Here is an 18,956-nt window from a genome sequence, read left to right on the forward strand (position 1 = left end):
TATGCACAATACATTACAGGTTTTCATCTTGAAAGTTCATCTGTGTTGGTAGAAGTCATTATGCAGCAAGTTTAAACTGTAATTTCCAACACAAGAAATTGGACTCACCCAAATTTGAACAGTCGAAAATTTGGGTGAGTCCAATGTCTTGTGTTGAAAATTACAGTTTAAACTTGCTGCACAATACATTTACAGTTTTTGCGCAGGCGCAGTACGTTCTGCCAATGTGCTAATATAGTGGCATATACAATTTGACTGTGCAGTAAATAACTGTGGTCTGATCTGACATTTCTGATATCAAAAGCGTAACACTGTTTATGTCAATACTGAGGTTTAAATAGTAACACATTATTGCAGAAAGTACATCAGATATTACTGTGACAAAAATATATAGAGAATCACATATTTGCAAAGTGCAGCGAACATTTGGCCGTGTATAATAATAATTCTTAACCCTCGTCTCACTAAGGGTGCATCTATGCACCGCATTTGTAACAATTGCAGCAGAATTTAGTACGGGGAAGTCTCAGGAAATGTTAGGTTAAAGATTTGGAGTGGAATAGAATGTAGCAGATTTCTCTCTCTTGTAGCAATGTCTGAATGTAGCACATTTCTGTCTTGTGACAATGTTTAATCTGACAAACTACACTGTGGTGAATTACAATTTTTCTTCTTTGCTAGAGACTTAAATGAGTAGCGCAAACATAGTCTTTTGGAGAAAACAGTAGATTTATGTAAATGAAATGGGCAAAATTTATTTTTGTTACCAAGTTATTAGAACAAGATGCTTTAGACAGCTTCTTCTAGAGCATTATTGTACACAATTGTCTACAATCTTTGAAGTCCCCCTGCAATTTTTACTGTAATTTTTCTTCTTTGCTAGAGAGTAGTGCAAACATATTCCTTCGGAGAAATGAAATGGACCAGCTTTTTTTGTTACAAATTTAGAACAAGATGCTTTTGACAGCAATCTTTGAGGCCCCCCCAAGGATTTGGATGATCTGCAAATTTTTACTGTAATTCTTCTTCTTTGCTAGAGAGCTAAACAAACATATTCTGGTGTGTTATGCCAAAGGGCGGTTATACCGGCTATACAGATACAGAAGCTGGTGTGTTATGCCGAAGGGCGGTTATACCGGCTATACCGATACAGATTCTTTTGGAGAAATGAAATGGACCAGGTTTTTTTTTTTGTTACAAAGTTAGAACAAGATGCTTTTGACAGCTTTGTCTAGCGCGTTGTCTTCATCAATATTTGAAATTATTGTACAAAATTGTCTACAATCTTTGAGGCCGGCCCCCCCCCCAAGGATTTGGATTTCAAATACAATTTTTCTTCTTTGCTAGAGAGTATTTTGGAGAAAGAATAGCTTGTAAATGAAATGGACACAGCGTTGTTTTTTTGTTACTAAGATATTAGAACAAGATGCTCTTGACTGCCTCGTCTAGCGCATTGTCTTCATCAATATTGGGTTCACTGGAAGCTGAGCAGGGAGGATCCTGAGAAAACGGGTTGAAGACGTCTTGCGGGGAATCTTCCTCCTCCAGCGGACCCCGACCTTGGAGCTCAAGGATACTGTTGATTGCACTTTGAACCTGCTCGTTGAGAGAATCTGGCTCTTCATCAGAGTCGTCTGCGAAGTCGTTGTTTACGGTGTTGCCATGCCGACCGGCTCCCGTCGGGCTGAACGCGCCGGTCAGGCTCCGCACCGCGTCGACCCCAGGGTCCTCGGGGAGGTCAGAGTTCGCGATGTCAGAGTTCAAGATGTCGATGTCCCCGGAATCCTCGTCGCCAAGGAGACTCGCGACCGCCATTTCTGATTCGCTCTTTAACCTCGCGGGGCTCGTGACTTTTACCGTGTCTACGATACTCGAACTGTCAATGTTGAGATACGACGCTGACGTTGAACTTGACCCTTGAACTGTGCCTGCAAGGTCAATGTCATCATCATCGCTGTCTTCGTCGTCATCGGGTTCTTTAGTCTCCATGGCGATGGCCCTGCCCTTGGCAACAGCAGGGGTCACCACCTGGGGTGTTGTTGTAGAGCTCCTTCCCTGTCCTGTTTAGAGTGTGAGAATATGACATTAAATGTAGAGAAAATCACAAAAGAAGTGATGAAAAGATATGAAGTCTATAAACCATGCAACTCATTACACAAGCAACTGGATAGATTTGTCCAGACATTTCAAGAAGTGTTCAATAACTTCAGTCACTGACAAAAGATACAGTTCACAGGTACCCAGAACTGTGCCTTTGACAAATCTTAGATTTAAGTTCTTAGATACGTAGAGACTATCACTATCTAGAACCATGCCTGATTCTCACCCTAACCCATTCAGGCATAGAACTAGATAGACATTGTTCTAGGTTCTAAGTTCAAAGTACCAGTTTCTCAAGCAACTGGACAGATTTATAAAAACGGTCAGACATTTAAGGTCAGATTCACTTCCTTTGGTCAGTGACTGCAACCTGAAACGACTGTAATAAAAATCTATCCAGTTGCTTGAGTTAATGTTAATTTGGTGTTTGAAGGACAGTTCCTTACCAGTATTTGTGTGTGGCTTGAGACTTATGGAGGTTGTCTGTGATCTGGATGTTGTAACAGTTACAGCACCCTTTGGGAAGGTGTTGGTTGGTGCTGAGGGTTGTAGGTAGGCTGTAGTAGCTGTACCAACCACCGGTGGGATGGCTTCTGGAAGTTCTGTGGTCTCCTGACTTGTTGTGCTGCTTGTAGGAACAGCAACAGGAGTGCCTGTGGAGACAACAGCAAACCATAAATCACTAGAAAGGTAACATGTGCAAAGCAAATACATAATGTTTACCTTCATATGGCCGAGCTAAATAAACTACTGCTGTATCATGAAATTTCATCTGTGTTGGTGTTTGAAGGTTAAACTTTTTCTCCAACACAAAAGGTAAATCTTACCTACAGATTTTGAAGCCACATGACAAGCCTCACTGGGTCAGTCTACTGAGAAAGACCAGAGTAACTGGTCGAAAGCTCTTTACCCTTTGTGCTGGAACAAACGTCTTACCTTCAAACAACATACTACTGCTCTGTTAATTTTTACTCAAACACATTTATATAAATGGTGACCAGCTCCTCCAACTCTGTCCTGTCACATGACAAACAGCTACGTTAGCATCATCATCATCATTTATCCTCCGAAGAGGTGGAGCATACAAAGTTTGATCTCCAGAGTTGCTTGTCGTTCATTGATGAAATAAGTTCCAGGCCCTCCAAGCCTGTTTCAGTTTCTATAAGTTTCTTCTTAAGTGTTATGTTTGGATGTCCAATCCTTCTCTTCGTGTCAGGATTCCAAAGTAGAAGCTGGCTGGTTCTTTGCTACGTACAACATAACCGCCCAAGCTTAGTTGTTGACATTTAACTACTGTAGTCACATTTGGTAATAACTGTTCATTAGTAGATCCCTTAGCATACTAAAGGTTAAAGACTCTCACCGTCTGCTCCCTCTACAGCAAGTTTTTTCTCCTGTGCCAGCGCTGACTTCTCCTCGTGGACAAAGATTCTCCACAGCATCACCATCTCGGCTGACGGGTCTGTCCTCTGTAATATACATACATACATATCATAATATTATCAAGATACAGATTACAATCTGGCAGAATCAGCAATTCTACTGGTAGAGATCCTGATTGAAGTCTAAGTCAACAAAACCTCAGTAGACTGACCCAGTGTGGCTTGTCAAAATAAAATTCCTTGTTCAAAATCTTTTTACAGTGACAGTTTCTTTCCAAGCCAAGCTTTGGAATTCTCTCCCTGACAAGTGTTTCCCACCAACCTACAATCTACAGGCTTCCAAGTCAAACATTCACCACCGTCTCTTGACATAGCCATGTTTCTCTCATATTTCTAGTTCAATGCCGAGAAGTGGTCGTATAGGCCTTGCATTGAACTACTACGTTAAAAAAAAAACAACATTAGAGTCTCTGCCAGCAGACAAGACAATTGACAGAATTTCTCAACTTTGACTCATGTCACTTTAGATGAATGAATTGGCTTGAAATTTAGCGTTTGTCAATGGGAATTAACCACCCTGATACTGAGTCTCTGTTGACAAAGAATATGGTCAGGACTTTTTAACAGCGAAGAAAAACTTTGAAAACAATGGTCACCAATGTTGTTGACAAGAAATTGTGTTAACAAACATCCAGTAGATTTTGTCAACAATGAAGACTGACTGATTTCTTGGAGTAGAAGATGGAAAGAAAAAATTATCTAAATTATTCTCTCAAATTGTTTGAATCTCACCATGCTCTCCTGCAGCAGGAGGTGGTGATACTTGTCTCTCATCTTGTGATACTTCTCCACCAGCGACTGGGAAACTGTTTCTAACATCACTTCAGCTGGAATGTCATAAACATGCAAAGTTAGGACAGGAAAAAAAACAGAAGACATGTCAGGGCTTGAGTCGTTTCTTTTCTGAATGCATTGCACGTAACATGTAAAATCAAACTATGAATGAAACTGGTAATCGTCGGTGAAGGTTAGACATCCAGGTAATATGATACGCCAAAATGCAGTTACTCAAGCAACTGGATATGATTTTGAAGACGTTTCAGCTACTTTCCACTAGTCACTGGCGAAAGCTAGTGGATACTAGCTGAAATGTCTAACGTTTTCAAAATCATATCCAGTTGCTTGAGTAACTGCATTTTGGCGAAACTGGTAATCATTTAGAAACTAGGGAATGGTCCCAAGCAACCTTTGTAACCCTGCTTCTCCTATTGGGTCAGTTAGTTCTCACTCTCACAGAAATACCTGCACAGCCCTAATTTTACCTGCACTAACCTACATCTGTGTGTTGTACATATGCAGGTGGTATTTCCAGCCCTACATTAGCAAGTAGTGCCAGGTAATAAGATACTAAAGTGACGTTTGCCTATCTTTTCTCCTCAATGTCCCTTATCATGTGTATAATTATTCTTACCTTCACGGTCCAACATCTTCTGACATTACCATGTATATTTACAGGAAAAAGGGTACAATGTGAAGTAGATCCTTACCTTTGTCTATCTCCTTGTCCTCTATGTCCCTTGTCATGTGGATATGGAAGGGCAGGAGTCTCTTGATGGCGTCCTCTTTGTTCCTGAATGGAGTTTTGTAGTCAGGTTTCAGGCAGCCCTGCTGGTCCAGCTTTCCTTTGTTCTTGATGCTGTGAAACATCACAAACATTTATTAAACATTTATTTATTGAGAGGTTGTGGGTTTGATTCCTGGCATTCCTGACAAAACGTTGTGTTCTTGGGAAAGGAGCATATTCATAGCTTGAAAGTTCAACTGTGTTGGTAGGAGTCATTTTCAGACAGTTTTAAAATGTAATTTCCAACAGACACATGTAATATGTTCACCTTCACAGATGACTTTGTATTCAACAACCAGTAAGTGGATTTTCACATCTGACGTTTCAGTGACCATCTGTCACCTTCTTCTGGGCAAGAAGAAAAAAAAGTACTGTTTCTTGAAAAAAAGACTTAAACTTACAGGTCAGTTTTAGACAAGGGCTGCGGCGCCGGTCTCTTTATACCCTGTACTGCAGACTGGACCAACTTCCCTGCAATGGTCTGTGGAAAACATACAACATCAATAAGCAGTGGAAAACAACTTCCAAACATAAACTTTATGATAAAGGTGCAACAACTTTAATTTCAAGCAAGATGCAAAATCATTCAATAAAGCTGCAAGAACATTAAAAACAGCCTGAGGATAACAATCATTCAACATGAAAGAAAGCTGTAACATCATTCAAAAAAGGTGCAACAACATTCAATAGCAAACTGCATGTACCATGGCATAAACTACAGTTCTTTTCACATCGATATTTCAGTTCATCTTTTTTTACTTTTAAGTCTGGTCAGCTGCTAAGCTGAGGTCTGGTGCTTTTGTACAGGAAAAAAAAAACCAAGAACCTCAACTGTTGTATTAAAGTTAGAACTTCACATTACCTGTCCAGGCTGTTGCTTGAGTACAGTGACCAGCTGCTGCTGCCCTGCCACGCCTGTACCCGTGTTTCCTGCGTTCGCTGCACTCAGAGCAGCCGGACTGATGGCAATCTGGGGGAGGAACATGGGCAGACTTGTCAATACTCATCCATGAATAGTTTTTAAAACGGTAATGTTTGGAATTTACACCATTGTTTTAGAAATTGCTCCTCTCCGTGAATAGTTTCATCAGGTTGGTAAGACACTGAGTGAAGAGACTCTTTTTACACAACCATTAGTCTTTTATTCACAGCCGACATTTCGGTGACCGTCTGTCACCTTCCTCAGGGCAATTCTGACTTTTGGTTCAACGCTCAAAACTGTACTTTTCTGTATTCCCTTACCACAAAAGAATCGAGGACATGTCTGTCTGTGCATTCTTCTAGCATCTTAGCAGCTCCCCCTACCTTGCTGTTCTTGAGCTGCAGGATGAGATGTTGCTGCTGCTTTAAGAACTGCTGCTGCTGCTGCGGTGACAGGGTCTTCAGCTGCTGCTGGATCAACTATTTCCTTACTACTAAAACTACTGTTACTGCACAGCAGCTCTCCCTACCTTGCTGTTTGTGTACTGCAGGATGAGGTGTTGCTGCTGCTTTAAGAACTGCTGCTTTTTTTAAATAAAGACTAAACTGCTATTTTTAATGCTCAAAATCCTACATTTCTCTACTTTCCCCAACAGAACCACTTTAACATGTCTCAGCTGCTCCCCCTACCTTGCTGTTCTTGAGCTGCAGGATGAGATGTTGCTGCTGCTTTAAGAACTGCTGCTGCTGCTGCGGTGAGAGGGTTTTCAGCTGCTGCTGGATTTGCTGCAGTGTGGCCTTCTGCTGTGGTGTCAACTGGATCACTGCTGCAGGACCCTGCAGAGGGGGGACATAGGGCTTGAAGCACAAAACTCCAGTATCTGTCTTCCCGTAATTGACAGAATTTCATCGCTCATGATGGACAGAAATTTTGCCCAAACTGTCATCATTGGCATAATGTTACATGAAAGAAAATGGAGATAATGGAAAAACTTTATGCTGGCTAGAACACACCATAATTGCAAAGACTTTACCCAAGTTCAATGAATGGATGGTATATATATATATATGTAGTATGCCTTCCCTTGCAGTAAATTTTAAAACCGCATTTGTTCAAATCTTTCTACAGTTTCAAATGTTAACATCAACATAACTTTTATGTTACTTTAACATATCTTGCAAGATCTGCAACTTCTTTTATCTTGCCAGCAGGTGTTAGCTAGAAAGCCTGTCCATGGATGACCCTTGACCCACCTGTGCCCCTTGTGGCTGGAGTTTGACCAGGGTGGGTTGACCTGTGACCCCGCTGGTGGTCCCTGACACGACCCCCGTGACCCCTGACCCCTGGGTCGTGCGGATGACCTGTGTCTGGGTCTTCAGGAGCTCGTTCAGCTGCTGACGCTGCTGCTGGATCGTACCTGTCAATCAAACACTCAGCTGTCAATCAAAACATTCATGTCAATCAAATATTTTATATGAAGTTGACAACACCATCCCCATATATTGTCTTACTTTTCTCAATGCTAAGTTAGTAAGATTAAACTATAGCCAAGACTGTATCAAACTACACACGTAGCCCAACAAACTACTGCTTCTTTCTTACTGTTCATTCTTACTCCTCTTACATTCAAATATATATATGGTGACCAGCCTGCCTAAGTCTCTCTACATAATGTAACCCAACACCACAGGGTGTCTGCTACAGCATATCAGTTACCATGGTGACAGACGTCTGGTCCAGGTCACTGACATTATTTGTTTGGAGAGGAAGAAAAAAAAAAGAAACAGAGCAAAAACAATGTGTTTTCCTTCTTCTGCAAAGGTTTTAAAAAATTTCTTCAAGATGTTTTCTCACCTTGTCCTTGAGCCTGAGTGTTGCCTGGAGCTGCAGGCTTCTGAGCGATGGGAGTCATCTTCTGAGCAGCCTGCGCTAGGCTAGCCTGGCCTGCTGCATTCTGGGCTAAGGCCTGGGTCTGGGAACAACACAACAGTGTCATGTTTAGACTACAAAGGTAACTTTTGCAAATTATGTTTACCTTTATATGGTCTAGCCTAACAAACTGTTGCTCTATTTATTCTTACTCAAACACATTCTCATGTAAATTACATGGTTACCAGCCCTTCAAACTCTGTCCTGCAACTTGATACATAATGTAACCCATCATCATTGGTACTAGTCATTTTCAATGTGCAGGTATGCAGAAAAAGTAGTTTGAACCCTGCAGGTGCTTTACCTGTGCTTTAGCCTGCTGCAGAATGCGACTCTGTAGCACCTGCAGCTGTTAAACCACCCCAATCATTACTGTACAGTCCCTTTATCTGTATCCTCCCCCCGATCATTACTGTACAGCCCCTAACTTAACAGGTATACAGGTGAGGATGGCAGGTGTTTTACCTGTGCCTTGGCCTGTTGTAAGATGCGACTCTGTAACACCTGCAATTGTTGTACACCCCACCCCCAATAGTTACTGTACAGCCCCATACTTGTATATCCCCCCAATCATTACTGTACAGTCCCTTACCTGTGCTTTAGCCTGCTGTAAGATGCGACTCTGTAACACCAGCAGCTGTTGGACCACCCTAATCATTACTGTACAGTCCCTTACCTGTGCCTTGGCCTGTTGTAAGATGCGGCTTTGCAGCACCTGCAGCTGTTGCACCACCTGTTTCTCCTGCGGTGACAGCTGTTTCCCAGGTGTCACTATCGTCCTCAGCTGCAACCAAGAATAAAAACAAACAACTTTAAAAACAAACTTTAGTTTCAACACCAAATTTTCGCTCATCTTGCATTGAAAGGCGTGTTTTCTTGGGTGGGTATGACATAAATAAAATACAACACGGTGTATTCCGCATCACCCTCAGTCCCAGCCCTCCCGCGGATCGGATCTCCCTCCGGCCGTCGGGCGATCCGACGCGGGCTGGTACCTCAGGTGATACGGAATACACCGTGTTGTATTCTACATTTACGAACAGAAGTACCTTGGCCTGTATGGCAGCCAGGTGCTGCTGCTGTTGCAGAGTTAAGGTGATGAACTGTTTCCCCTGTTGGACATTCAGCGTCACCGGCTGCCGCACAACTGTCACTCCGGTAGGGTTCTACAGAAGGGGACAAACTGGCTTAGAAACAAGGAAAAGATTTGAAACCACATTGCAGTACAAGATAAACTAGAGAAGTAACATTCGCAAAGCAAATGCATAATGTTTACCTTGGGACATGGTGTTAATTCTTACTCAAACACATTCACTCTACTAGTATATGGTACAGAAGCAGAGCAGACCATGAAATTGCAACATTATGTAACCTAACACCAGTCACCATGGTGACAGATGTCAACAAATCATGTCACTGGTCAGGTCAGAGGTCACTGTTTGGAGAAGAAGAAGAGGAAGAAACTGAGCAAAAACATACGTTTTCCTTCGGTAAACATAAAAAATCAGGCCAGAGTGAGCCCCACCTGTGCTGTGCTCTGTGCCTGTCCTGCCGCCCGTGTGACTATCGGCTGCTGGGGACTGCTGGCTGCAATCGGCCGCGGCGCCACTGGTTTCGCCGGAGACTGCTGGCTCGTGGGCACCTGGGACGGAGTCGCGATGTTCAGCTGATGCTGGCCCATAATGCCCTGCTGCTGCTGGCCCACAATGCCCTGCTGCTGGCCCACAATGCCCTGCTGCTGGCCCACAATGCTTTGTTGTTGCTGACCCACAATGCTTTGTTGTTGCTGGCCCATAATTCCCTGCTGTTGTTGGCCCAGCATCCTTTGCTGTTGCTGTGCCACCATTCCTTGTTGCTGCTGACCCATAACACCTTGCTGCTGATGTTGTTGGCCCACAATGCTCTGCTGCTGGCCCATAATCCCTTGCAGTTGTTGGCTCACCACACCCGGTTGCTGCTGCTGTCCCACAATACCTTGCTGCTGCTGACCCACAATGCTTTGCTGCAGTTGGCCACCAATACTGTGCTGCTGTCCCACAATTCCCTGCTGCTGACCCACAATGCTTTGCTGCACCTGGCCACCAATACCCTGCGGCTGTCCAACAATACCTTGCTGCTGTCCCACAATCCCTTGCTGCTGTCCCACAATCCCTTGCTGCTGACCCACAATGCCCTGCTGCTGTACTATACCCGACAGTACCTGCTGCCCAATGAAATTCTGCTGTCCAACCGACCCTTGACCCGACCCTTGACCCGTTGTGTTGAGCTGAATGGTCTGCTGACTCCCGGCAGACGTTACCTGCTGTCCCAGCATGCCTTGCTGCTGTCCCATGATGCCCTGCTGCTGCACCAACAGGCCTTGCTGTTGGCCGGACGGTATCTGTGTGGTCACGATGGTCGTACCCGCAATCTGAGGAAGTAACAACAACTGATGTCAAGAAACAAACAATCTCTGTCATCACTGTTACTAGTGTTAGAGGGTGCATGAAGTTTCATACTTGTTTTTGTGAAGTAAAAAATAAAGGAAAATATGATTCAATACGAAATATGCTATGATTTTGGTAGGGTCTTGGACTCAATCTGAGGAAATACAAACAAACAACCTCTGTCATTACTGTTAGAGGCCCCACCAAGTTCCATACCTGTTTTTTTTTAATTAAGTAAAAATATGAAAATAAAATATAACTTGATTGTATTTTGGTAGGGTTTTGGGTTCAATCCCTGGCAATTCTGGCTAGATGTTAAGTCCTTTGGAAAGGCACTTTACACGACAAACACACAAACCTGTGCTGAGGCTGATGTCCCAGGTTGTAGCTGTCTTTCCTTCTGAATCCTGAGTGCCTGCTGGTATAGCTGCATGTTTTTCTAATAAACAAACAAACACACAAACCTGTGCTGAGGCCGATGTCCCAGGTTGTAGCTGTCTTTCCTTCTGAATCCTGAGTGCCTGCTGGTATAGCTGCATGTTCTTCTCTTCTCTCTGCTGGAACTGAGGGGGTAGTGGCTGCTGAGGAAGAGTCACGATCAGACGTGGCTGCCCTCCAGCTCCTGTCGTCACCAAAACCTGATCAGAAAAAATAACACTTGTTCAACTCGAAAAGTGACATTTGCAAAGCAAATACATGTATTATCGGTTTGAAACAGAAGAAGAAACAGAATAAAAACAATATGTTTGTTTTCCTTTTGCAAAGGTAAGGCCTAGGAAAAAAGTGTTTAGGATCGGTAGGTAGGGACTATCTTTTTTTTTCATTAGACTTTGTCTCTAGTGATCAAACTTGCATGAGGACACATGTTCAACGTCAATGTTGGAAAACTGATTGTACAATGTTTCATCACTCAGGTGTCAGATCATGGAGTTAGAAAAGGTTGGTCAGCTCGAAAAATTTATGTCCCTTGCAGCTTTTAGTTGTAGGGGTCCACAAAAAAAAAGGCTAGGGTCAGCAGTTTTTTTATAGGACCTAAGGTTCAGTTGGGAAACCTAGGCCTGAACATAACAGTGTTACAGTTAGATGTACTGACCTGTGGTTGAGATGAGGTCGTTGACACCGTGTGCTGAACTGCTGAGGTTTGAACTGTTGTCATCGTTACTGTGGTTACGGTAGAGGCTGGCTGAGAAGTGTTGACTGCAACAAGCTGAGGGTTTCCCGCGGCGCCCTGTAATATAGACACCTGATTAGGACTGGCAAAACAATCCAATAACCTGTTACACCTAACCTGTGCACATCTAACTGTACACTGTTTAAAGCTACCAAGATGATGCCCATCTAGTGAGGATGCCCCTTTTTTTAGAAGTTGGCGATCCAAGTAATACAGTTTAACAAAATAAAACTTGCATGAGGACACTTATATTTTCAATGTCAATGTTGGAAAACTGTACAACGTTTTATCACTCAGGAGTCAGATCACGAGGCAAGAAAACGTCGATCAGCTCGAAAAAACATGTCCCTTGCAGGGATTCACACAAAAAAAGGCTAGGGTTGGCAGTTTCTTTTAGATCTAGGGTGGTCGGGATACAGAAAACAACATTTTTTTCCTAGGCCTTATTAGTCATAATGCATAGTCTAGACAACGTACAAGCTACCTTACCTGTGGTTGGTCGGTTAGTTTGCGTTGCTGCAGCAGCTGTTGTGCGATGTTTGCTGGCAGGATTTTGGCGCCCTTCTGCAGCAGATTCTGCGGTATAATGGCGGCCTGACCGCTGCGACTCTGCGCCGCGGCCTGGTCCTGGATCTGCTGCGCGATGGACAGAGCTGCCAGGTTGGTTCTACTGCTGGTGCTGAAATGAAAGTCAATATTGTTACTGTATTGTTATTAGAGAGTGACTGTATATTATCACGTTTGTTATCTGCGTGACGTCACAGAAGCAGTGGATTGCTCAGTCTGGAGTTGTACAGTCAAAACTTTGGGTGAGACCAATTTCTTGTGTTGGAAATTGCAGGTCAAACTTGTTTCATATATAATGACTTCTACCAACATAGATGGACTTTCAAGATGCATGTAGTTGTTATAATTTGTGTCTTTTACAATGTATGTAAGAGGACTCAAAGAAGAGTAGTGGTGTGTTGTCACTGGAGGGTCCTGAAATAAACAAACAAACAAACAAATAAAGGGTTAGGCATTCCGGTAAAACAAGCCGCCTAGGCCTTACCTGGCTGTCTGTGTCTGCTGAGGTGTTGCAGGTCTAAGCTGCGGTGTCTGTGCTGACTGCAGGTTTGCCGGAGACGGCGACGACTGCGTGGTGATGTAGACGGGAGCCTGCAGGCTTCCCGACTGCGGTGCGATCTGCAGCGGAACGGTGTGCTGCGGCACGGCCTGCTGTTGCTGGGGAACGCTGGCCACACCCGGCGACGCTCGCTGCACCAACGTCACCCCATGTTGTTGGAGAACATTACTTTGTGGAGTGCCTAGGGAGTAACAATATGGTTACTACAAAGACAGAAGGATGTTCACCAACTAGGTAAAAATGGTATACAGGGTTCTCACCAGGATTTCACAGCGTAGGGGTCAGGTACAGAAGGGCAACTTTCTGTGGCGCAAATCACACATCGAGCCCCCCAAGATATGACCACAGCAGGGGGTCTGGTATTCTCCCCACATTTCAGCCACTTTCATTTTATGTTAATGCTATACTTTATGTCATCTTTATGTTTACATTTGTATTATGTTTTATGAGCAGCGGATTTACATAAGCACAACAAGTGCTTCCTATCCAATGCTCAAAAATCCATGTGAATAAAATAAAATAAAATAAATTCTCCCCACAAAATTTTGTAACACATAACCTCCTGAGACACTGTTTCTTGCTTATTGAGGGTCAGTTTTTGTTTTCCCTTTGCTATAGCTTCATTCTAAAGTTATATTTTCATTTTTGAAAGATTGATGAAGCTTTTGCCCCCAAAAAACACCCCTACCAAGCCTCGAAATTACTTTCTTTCCTAGGTAAACATAATTACCTTGCTGCGTGCCACTGCTAGGTACGACGTTCTGCACAGGTCCTGGAGGCATCAGGTTGCTCTGCTGTGCTGCCTGCAGCAGGATGTTGGTCTGCGGACTCGCTGTCTGCTGTTGCTGCTGTTGTGGTGTGACACTGGCCTGCGTGGTGGTGATAATAATTTACTCTAAAATAGTAAAAACAATCAGCAGCCAAAGGGCTGAATTATATGTTCTATACATTGGATAAATGGTTAAATGACATCTGTCATACAATTAGTAACATACTTACCTGTAATTATTTAAATTACAGACAAATTCATCACAAGCTAAGCTTAAATGTATGCATAGACAAATACAAGTAGCACCTTACATTACTACAACTGTATTAACAGAGGGCTAGGCCCTCCCACAAGAGCTAAGAGAGCTTGCGAGACAGAATACACAGTGGAAGGAATTGAAGAAAGACGGAATACAGCTGCAGGATATTTTCTTACAACACTACAGAAGCATAATTCTGTGGACGATGATAATGATTGACAAGTAGCAGTTAAACTGTATATCCTCCTACCTGTGTAGTGATTGGTGCCCTCTGCACATTGCTGATCCGCTGTGCAAGAGACTGGGCCTGGACCAAGACTCCTTGTGGTGCCCTTAAACCAGGCAAGGTCACCAGATTCGCAATGTTAATGTTCGGAGCCACCCCCTGCGCGTTCCCTCCTTGCAGCAGCACAGTCTGGGAACCTGCAGTGGTAAAAATGATCTGATTTATTGAAATTGTAACAATACAATACACGTGGGACACAGGCAGCTGTTGCTGGTGTTGTGTCCCGCACATAGAAACAAATACAGGACAGGACAATACTCAATTTCACTTGAGTTAAGTAAGGAAAGTCGTGTATGGTGGCTTTACCCAAGGGCAAAAGATTTGTAGCATATCAGGACTCGAACCCGAGCCACACCCCACGCACGTTTAAGAACCCACCGCACTTATCGAAAAGAGTAGGGGTCCTTCCCGGTGTGAGTGGTTCAAACCTTACAGTCTGGTCTTATGCAGCTTGTACTTACATGTACAAAACTGGTGTCTTATGCCTAAAGGCGGTTTTCCAGTTATGCAACACTAACAAACAAACACTGACCAGGGAGGGAAGTTTTGGGGCTGATGTTCACAAGGGGTCTTGACGAAGCTGGCAACAGTTTTGGCGAGATCGCTACGGGCGGTTTGGGCTGGATGTGGATGGTGCGTTGCTGACCTCCGCTGGTTGGCGTGGCGACCGTTGCCATGGTGACGGTTGCCGTGGATACGGCAGGCATCGCCATGGAGACGCTGCTTGACTGGACAGACGGGTGGGAGACAATGTTCAGGTTGTGCAGGGCCTGAGAATGAACAAGAAAAACATATTAAAATAAATTCATGACCCTAGCATGTCCAGATCACGAGATATCAAAACCGGAAGTTGCACTGCAGTACCAAGGGAAGCCACTAGGGGTCCCAAAATCTCACACCAACTCCACATTTCACTCACCCAATTAGGCCTCGAAATTAACTTTTCTTCCTACTGTCCCAAAAATAAATTTCAATTGTTAAAAGTGAGGATGAACTGTCCCAACCTGTTTTTTGGGAAGTATTCTATGACTTCAACTTGAATTCAATATTATCTGGCTGACGTTCTGACTCCCAGGCGCATTATAATTGCAGAGTAGACAGGAAATTTGGGGGAAGGGGGACATTTCCAGAGCCAAAAGCTGGGACTTGTGCCTGATAGACAAAAGAAGGACTGACATTCTGATACAGATGAGTGACATGAGCATGCCCTTACCTGAAGTGAGGAAATTGTTTTTGTGCCGCCCTGCCCGACTACGTTCTGCTGCAAACTCCCAGAATTCACAGTCTGTACCACACTGGACTGCTGGGTAATATTCTGCTGCACTGACTGCTGGGTAATAGTCTGCTGCAAGGGCTGCTGGGATATATTCTGCTGCAAGGACTGCTGGGAAATATTCTGTTGCAAGGGCTGCTGGGAAGAAAAAGTCTGCTGCAGATGCTGCTGGCTGATTGGCTGCTGCAGAATCTGCTGAGGGCTGTTCTGCTGCAGGATTGGTTGGTTCAAATTCGGTTGCTGGGTAACAGTTGCTAGAGGTTGGTTCTGTTGAGTGCTGGACTGGTGACTCTGTTTGGCCTTGTTTGCCAGCATGGCTTTTTCGAACGCAGCCTGAAAACTCAAAGCCTGCTGTCCTGCAGCATTTCTCTGCTGCAGTGTGTTCTGCTGAACTATCGGAGTCCTGGCAAACTGTGGCTGCAGCGTTCTATTTGGAGCAGGCACGACCTGCGACCCGGAACTCCCGTTGGAGACCGTCGTGAAGCCGCCGGGCTGCACCACCACATTCCCCTGACTCAGTACCGCTCCCTGCGGTATGGCGAAGGACTGCATGGGGGCGCCGTTCCCACCAAAGGCCTGGCTTGTCGCCAGCTGGAGTACGTTCTGTCCCTGGTTGATACTTTGCGTCGACGTTTTCTGCACCAGGTGGGCGTACGATCCGGTCGCCATGACGACGTTTCCTGGATTCTCATTGGTCGAAGGGTTACTGTTTTGTTGGACAGGGCTTGCCATGAATGTGTGCTGAGTTCCCCCCAATGTATTAGCTGCTTCCTGGGCCTGTGATAAATACAGAGATGTGTGATCCACATGCTAACTTTAATGTCTAAAGCTATGCCTCTATCAGGCTTCAGAGGCAGCTGAAAAGAGTAGAAATTTGCAAAATAGACAGATAACATGCCAGGGGAGTTGGTCCCATAAAGGAGTACAGTTGCTGCTCCTTTAGTGAACCAACTCCCTTGCCATGTTATCTATCTTGCCGATTTCTGCTCTCAAGTTCAAAGCTAATCCAGTGGAGACCAGTTCAAAACAAAAGTACCAGAGCAAAGACAGGAAAACAAAAATATTGCGAGTACTGAAAACAGTCTCCGACTTGAACTCTACCAAAGTACTGTACCATGCATGCACTTTTAGAAAGGACAATGTCTGCATAGATTTCTTTCTTCTATGACACAGATGGACTAAAGAAAACGTCACTTGACAGCTTCCAGAGGAATTTATTCTTTGGAATTCCACTCAATTCAAGGGTTGCTTCTACGCTTTGCAACATTTAGGACAGTAAGACAATCTAAAGGAATAATCTCTAAGCAGATCTGAGTGGCAAAGTTGTAACCAATTGGCAACACAGCATCCAACAGAAAAAAACCCAACCAATTGACACCCTGGTGCATTCTGTTGCAGACCTAAGAGGATCAAACCTGCCACCTCTTCAAGTCAGCCATTTGGCCATATTAAGAAGGCCTGGGGAAAAAATGTTGTGTTTCCTGTTTCCCGACCGACCCTAGAAAAAGCTGCCGACCCTAGCCTTTTTTTGGGTGGACTCCTGCAAGGGACATAAATTTTTGGAGATGATAGACCTTGTCTAGGTCCATGATGAAACGTTGTACAATTTGTTTTCCAACATTGACATTGAAAATGGAAGTGTCCTTATGCAAGTTTTACTTTGTTAAACTGTACTAGTTCAAGCACTAGACTGTCTAGAGATTGTCAAAGTCCAATAAAAAAAGAAAGATAATCCCTACCTACCGACCCTAATTTTTTCAGGACTGAAACAGGAAACACAACATATTTTTTCTTAGGCCCAACCACCTTTTCCCGGTCCCAAATTTTTTCCATAGGCCCAAGCAGTAAGCACCAGTCCAAGAGGACCAACTGTGCAAAAAGACCACTTTACCTTGGCTTATTACCTGGGTTACCGTCTATAGGCAGGTTTGACTGTACTGTTCTGCTTGTTGGTTACATACAGTAGATCTGCTAAGAGATTACTACAGAAAAAGTTGTTCTACGTCAACTCAAGTCAAACCAAATCCACGCCCACTACAACTCACTCACCCAATATTCAGAAGACTTCGCTCTAAAATTAAAAAAAAAATAGAAAACATTGTAGAGGGTGGTGTCACTGTGAATAAGCCTTCACCTGTTAAATTGATGATTAAATCTCAAAAACTAAAAATTAAATGTCAGGTCTTAGCCTCACAGGAGGGCTTTTATCAAACCTTGGAGAAACAAACAAAAATTGTGGATAAATGCATTTCAAGTTCAACGGATCCAAGCTTTGTTAGTGTAATGACTCTATAGTACAAATTAGTACAATCTGACAATTACTTGAAATAAAGATAAACTATGAAAGTTTCCCGAAACCATTTCAGGCTCTGATCATTAATAATTATGCATGATAATAGTAGCAGTAGTGCTAGATACCACCTGGCAGACAAGGAACATTGTTGTTGAAGATCACACTTCTAAAGACCATAATATGACAGTGAATGTATGTCACCCACACCAGAGTGAGAGGCAGTAAACATGTGTGCTATCAACCATTCCACATGTGTGTGGTGAATTTTAACAAACAAACAAACAATAAACAGCATCTCACATACCTGTCCATTTCCGCTGAGGTCGTCATTCTGCATAAACTCGTTCAGGGCCTGGGGGTCACTGTCAGAAGTCAAGAAACAACAAATTATTATACATGTACATGTAATTTCAAAATCATAAGCATTTAAATGAGAGAGATCCCATATTGCCTTACAACATGGAGAACCAAAACAGAGGAGAGCATGGGGACTTAGGAATGTAGCCATACTTTCAATCAATGAAAAGTAAAGTTTTCTTAACAGTATGTTAGTATGCAAGTATGGACGTTTCTTTTCATAATCAGTCACATTTTTCTAGTTGTTCTACTCACTTTATCACGTCTAAGAGGCATCTCCCATCCTCCATGACCATCGAGTACAACTGGAAGAAAAAAATGCAAATTATTAATTATTTAAATAATAGTGAACAGTAATCATTTCACACAGGTTTACCACACAATAAAGCACAATCGCGATGTGTGTAGCTGATATCTATCAAATCTATTCTAGCATCTAAACAAAGCTAATTTAAGCTAGCAACAAATTTTATTGTCATTCTCAAAAAAGTTACTTGTGGCTGTGTATGTTGTTAAATGACTTTTCAGTCTGCTTTTGCCATAGGTAGTACCGTACTACTAAGACATGCCATAACACATCAAGTTGTAACATGTTACACTTGCAAAAAAATCCCTATTAGAGGGCCTGCAAGGGGGGGTCCCGAGAATGCTCTACGCTGAATTCGGAAACCTCTTGATTACACTTTACGATAAATTCCAAGTGGCTACAACGCATTACGTAGAATTAAAACGGCGAATACGCTCTACGCAAAATGTGAAGAGCGGTCTGTCTATACTCTATGTAGAATTAAAACAGCCGATTACGCTCTACGGAAAAGGGCTTGCCCCCCTGCCTATTACTGTATGTAGAGTTTTCATTCTACAGGAACAAAACACAAAACTGTGACCTACAAAAGGGGACATGGGCTAGTCCATATTTTATTGGGGAGGGGACAGGAATAAGAAAATTATTCACCACAGAAATGATATTTTAAATCTTGTATGTTTGACATGGCAATTTGTCCATGTCTATCCTACCAGTGTTAAAAGTGACGACAAT

General features: G+C 43.3%; 1 protein-coding gene across 1 annotated transcript; it reads right to left on the minus strand.

Moving 5' to 3' along the window:
* Window positions 1-1,125: 1,125 nt before the first annotated feature.
* Window positions 1,126-18,820, minus strand: LOC109461533 (polyhomeotic-proximal chromatin protein-like). The gene is given in 24 exon segments (XM_019757914.1): window positions 1,126-2,060; window positions 2,547-2,753; window positions 3,464-3,569; window positions 4,275-4,369; window positions 5,030-5,178; window positions 5,508-5,587; window positions 5,969-6,076; window positions 6,718-6,864; window positions 7,282-7,445; window positions 7,883-8,000; window positions 8,634-8,741; window positions 9,007-9,123; window positions 9,483-10,367; window positions 10,848-11,021; window positions 11,477-11,611; window positions 12,044-12,233; window positions 12,606-12,861; window positions 13,411-13,573; window positions 13,959-14,131; window positions 14,527-14,764; window positions 15,208-16,044; window positions 17,865-17,922; window positions 18,173-18,222; window positions 18,809-18,820. Coding segments are annotated over 24 exon segments (5,214 nt in total). The 3' UTR covers window positions 1,126-1,416.
* Window positions 18,821-18,956: the final 136 nt, after the last annotated feature.

This window comes from Branchiostoma belcheri, unplaced genomic scaffold, assembly GCF_001625305.1.
Source record: "Branchiostoma belcheri isolate BF01 breed outbred unplaced genomic scaffold, Haploidv18h27 scaffold94, whole genome shotgun sequence".
Classification (NCBI taxonomy): Eukaryota; Metazoa; Chordata; class Leptocardii; order Amphioxiformes; family Branchiostomatidae; genus Branchiostoma; species Branchiostoma belcheri.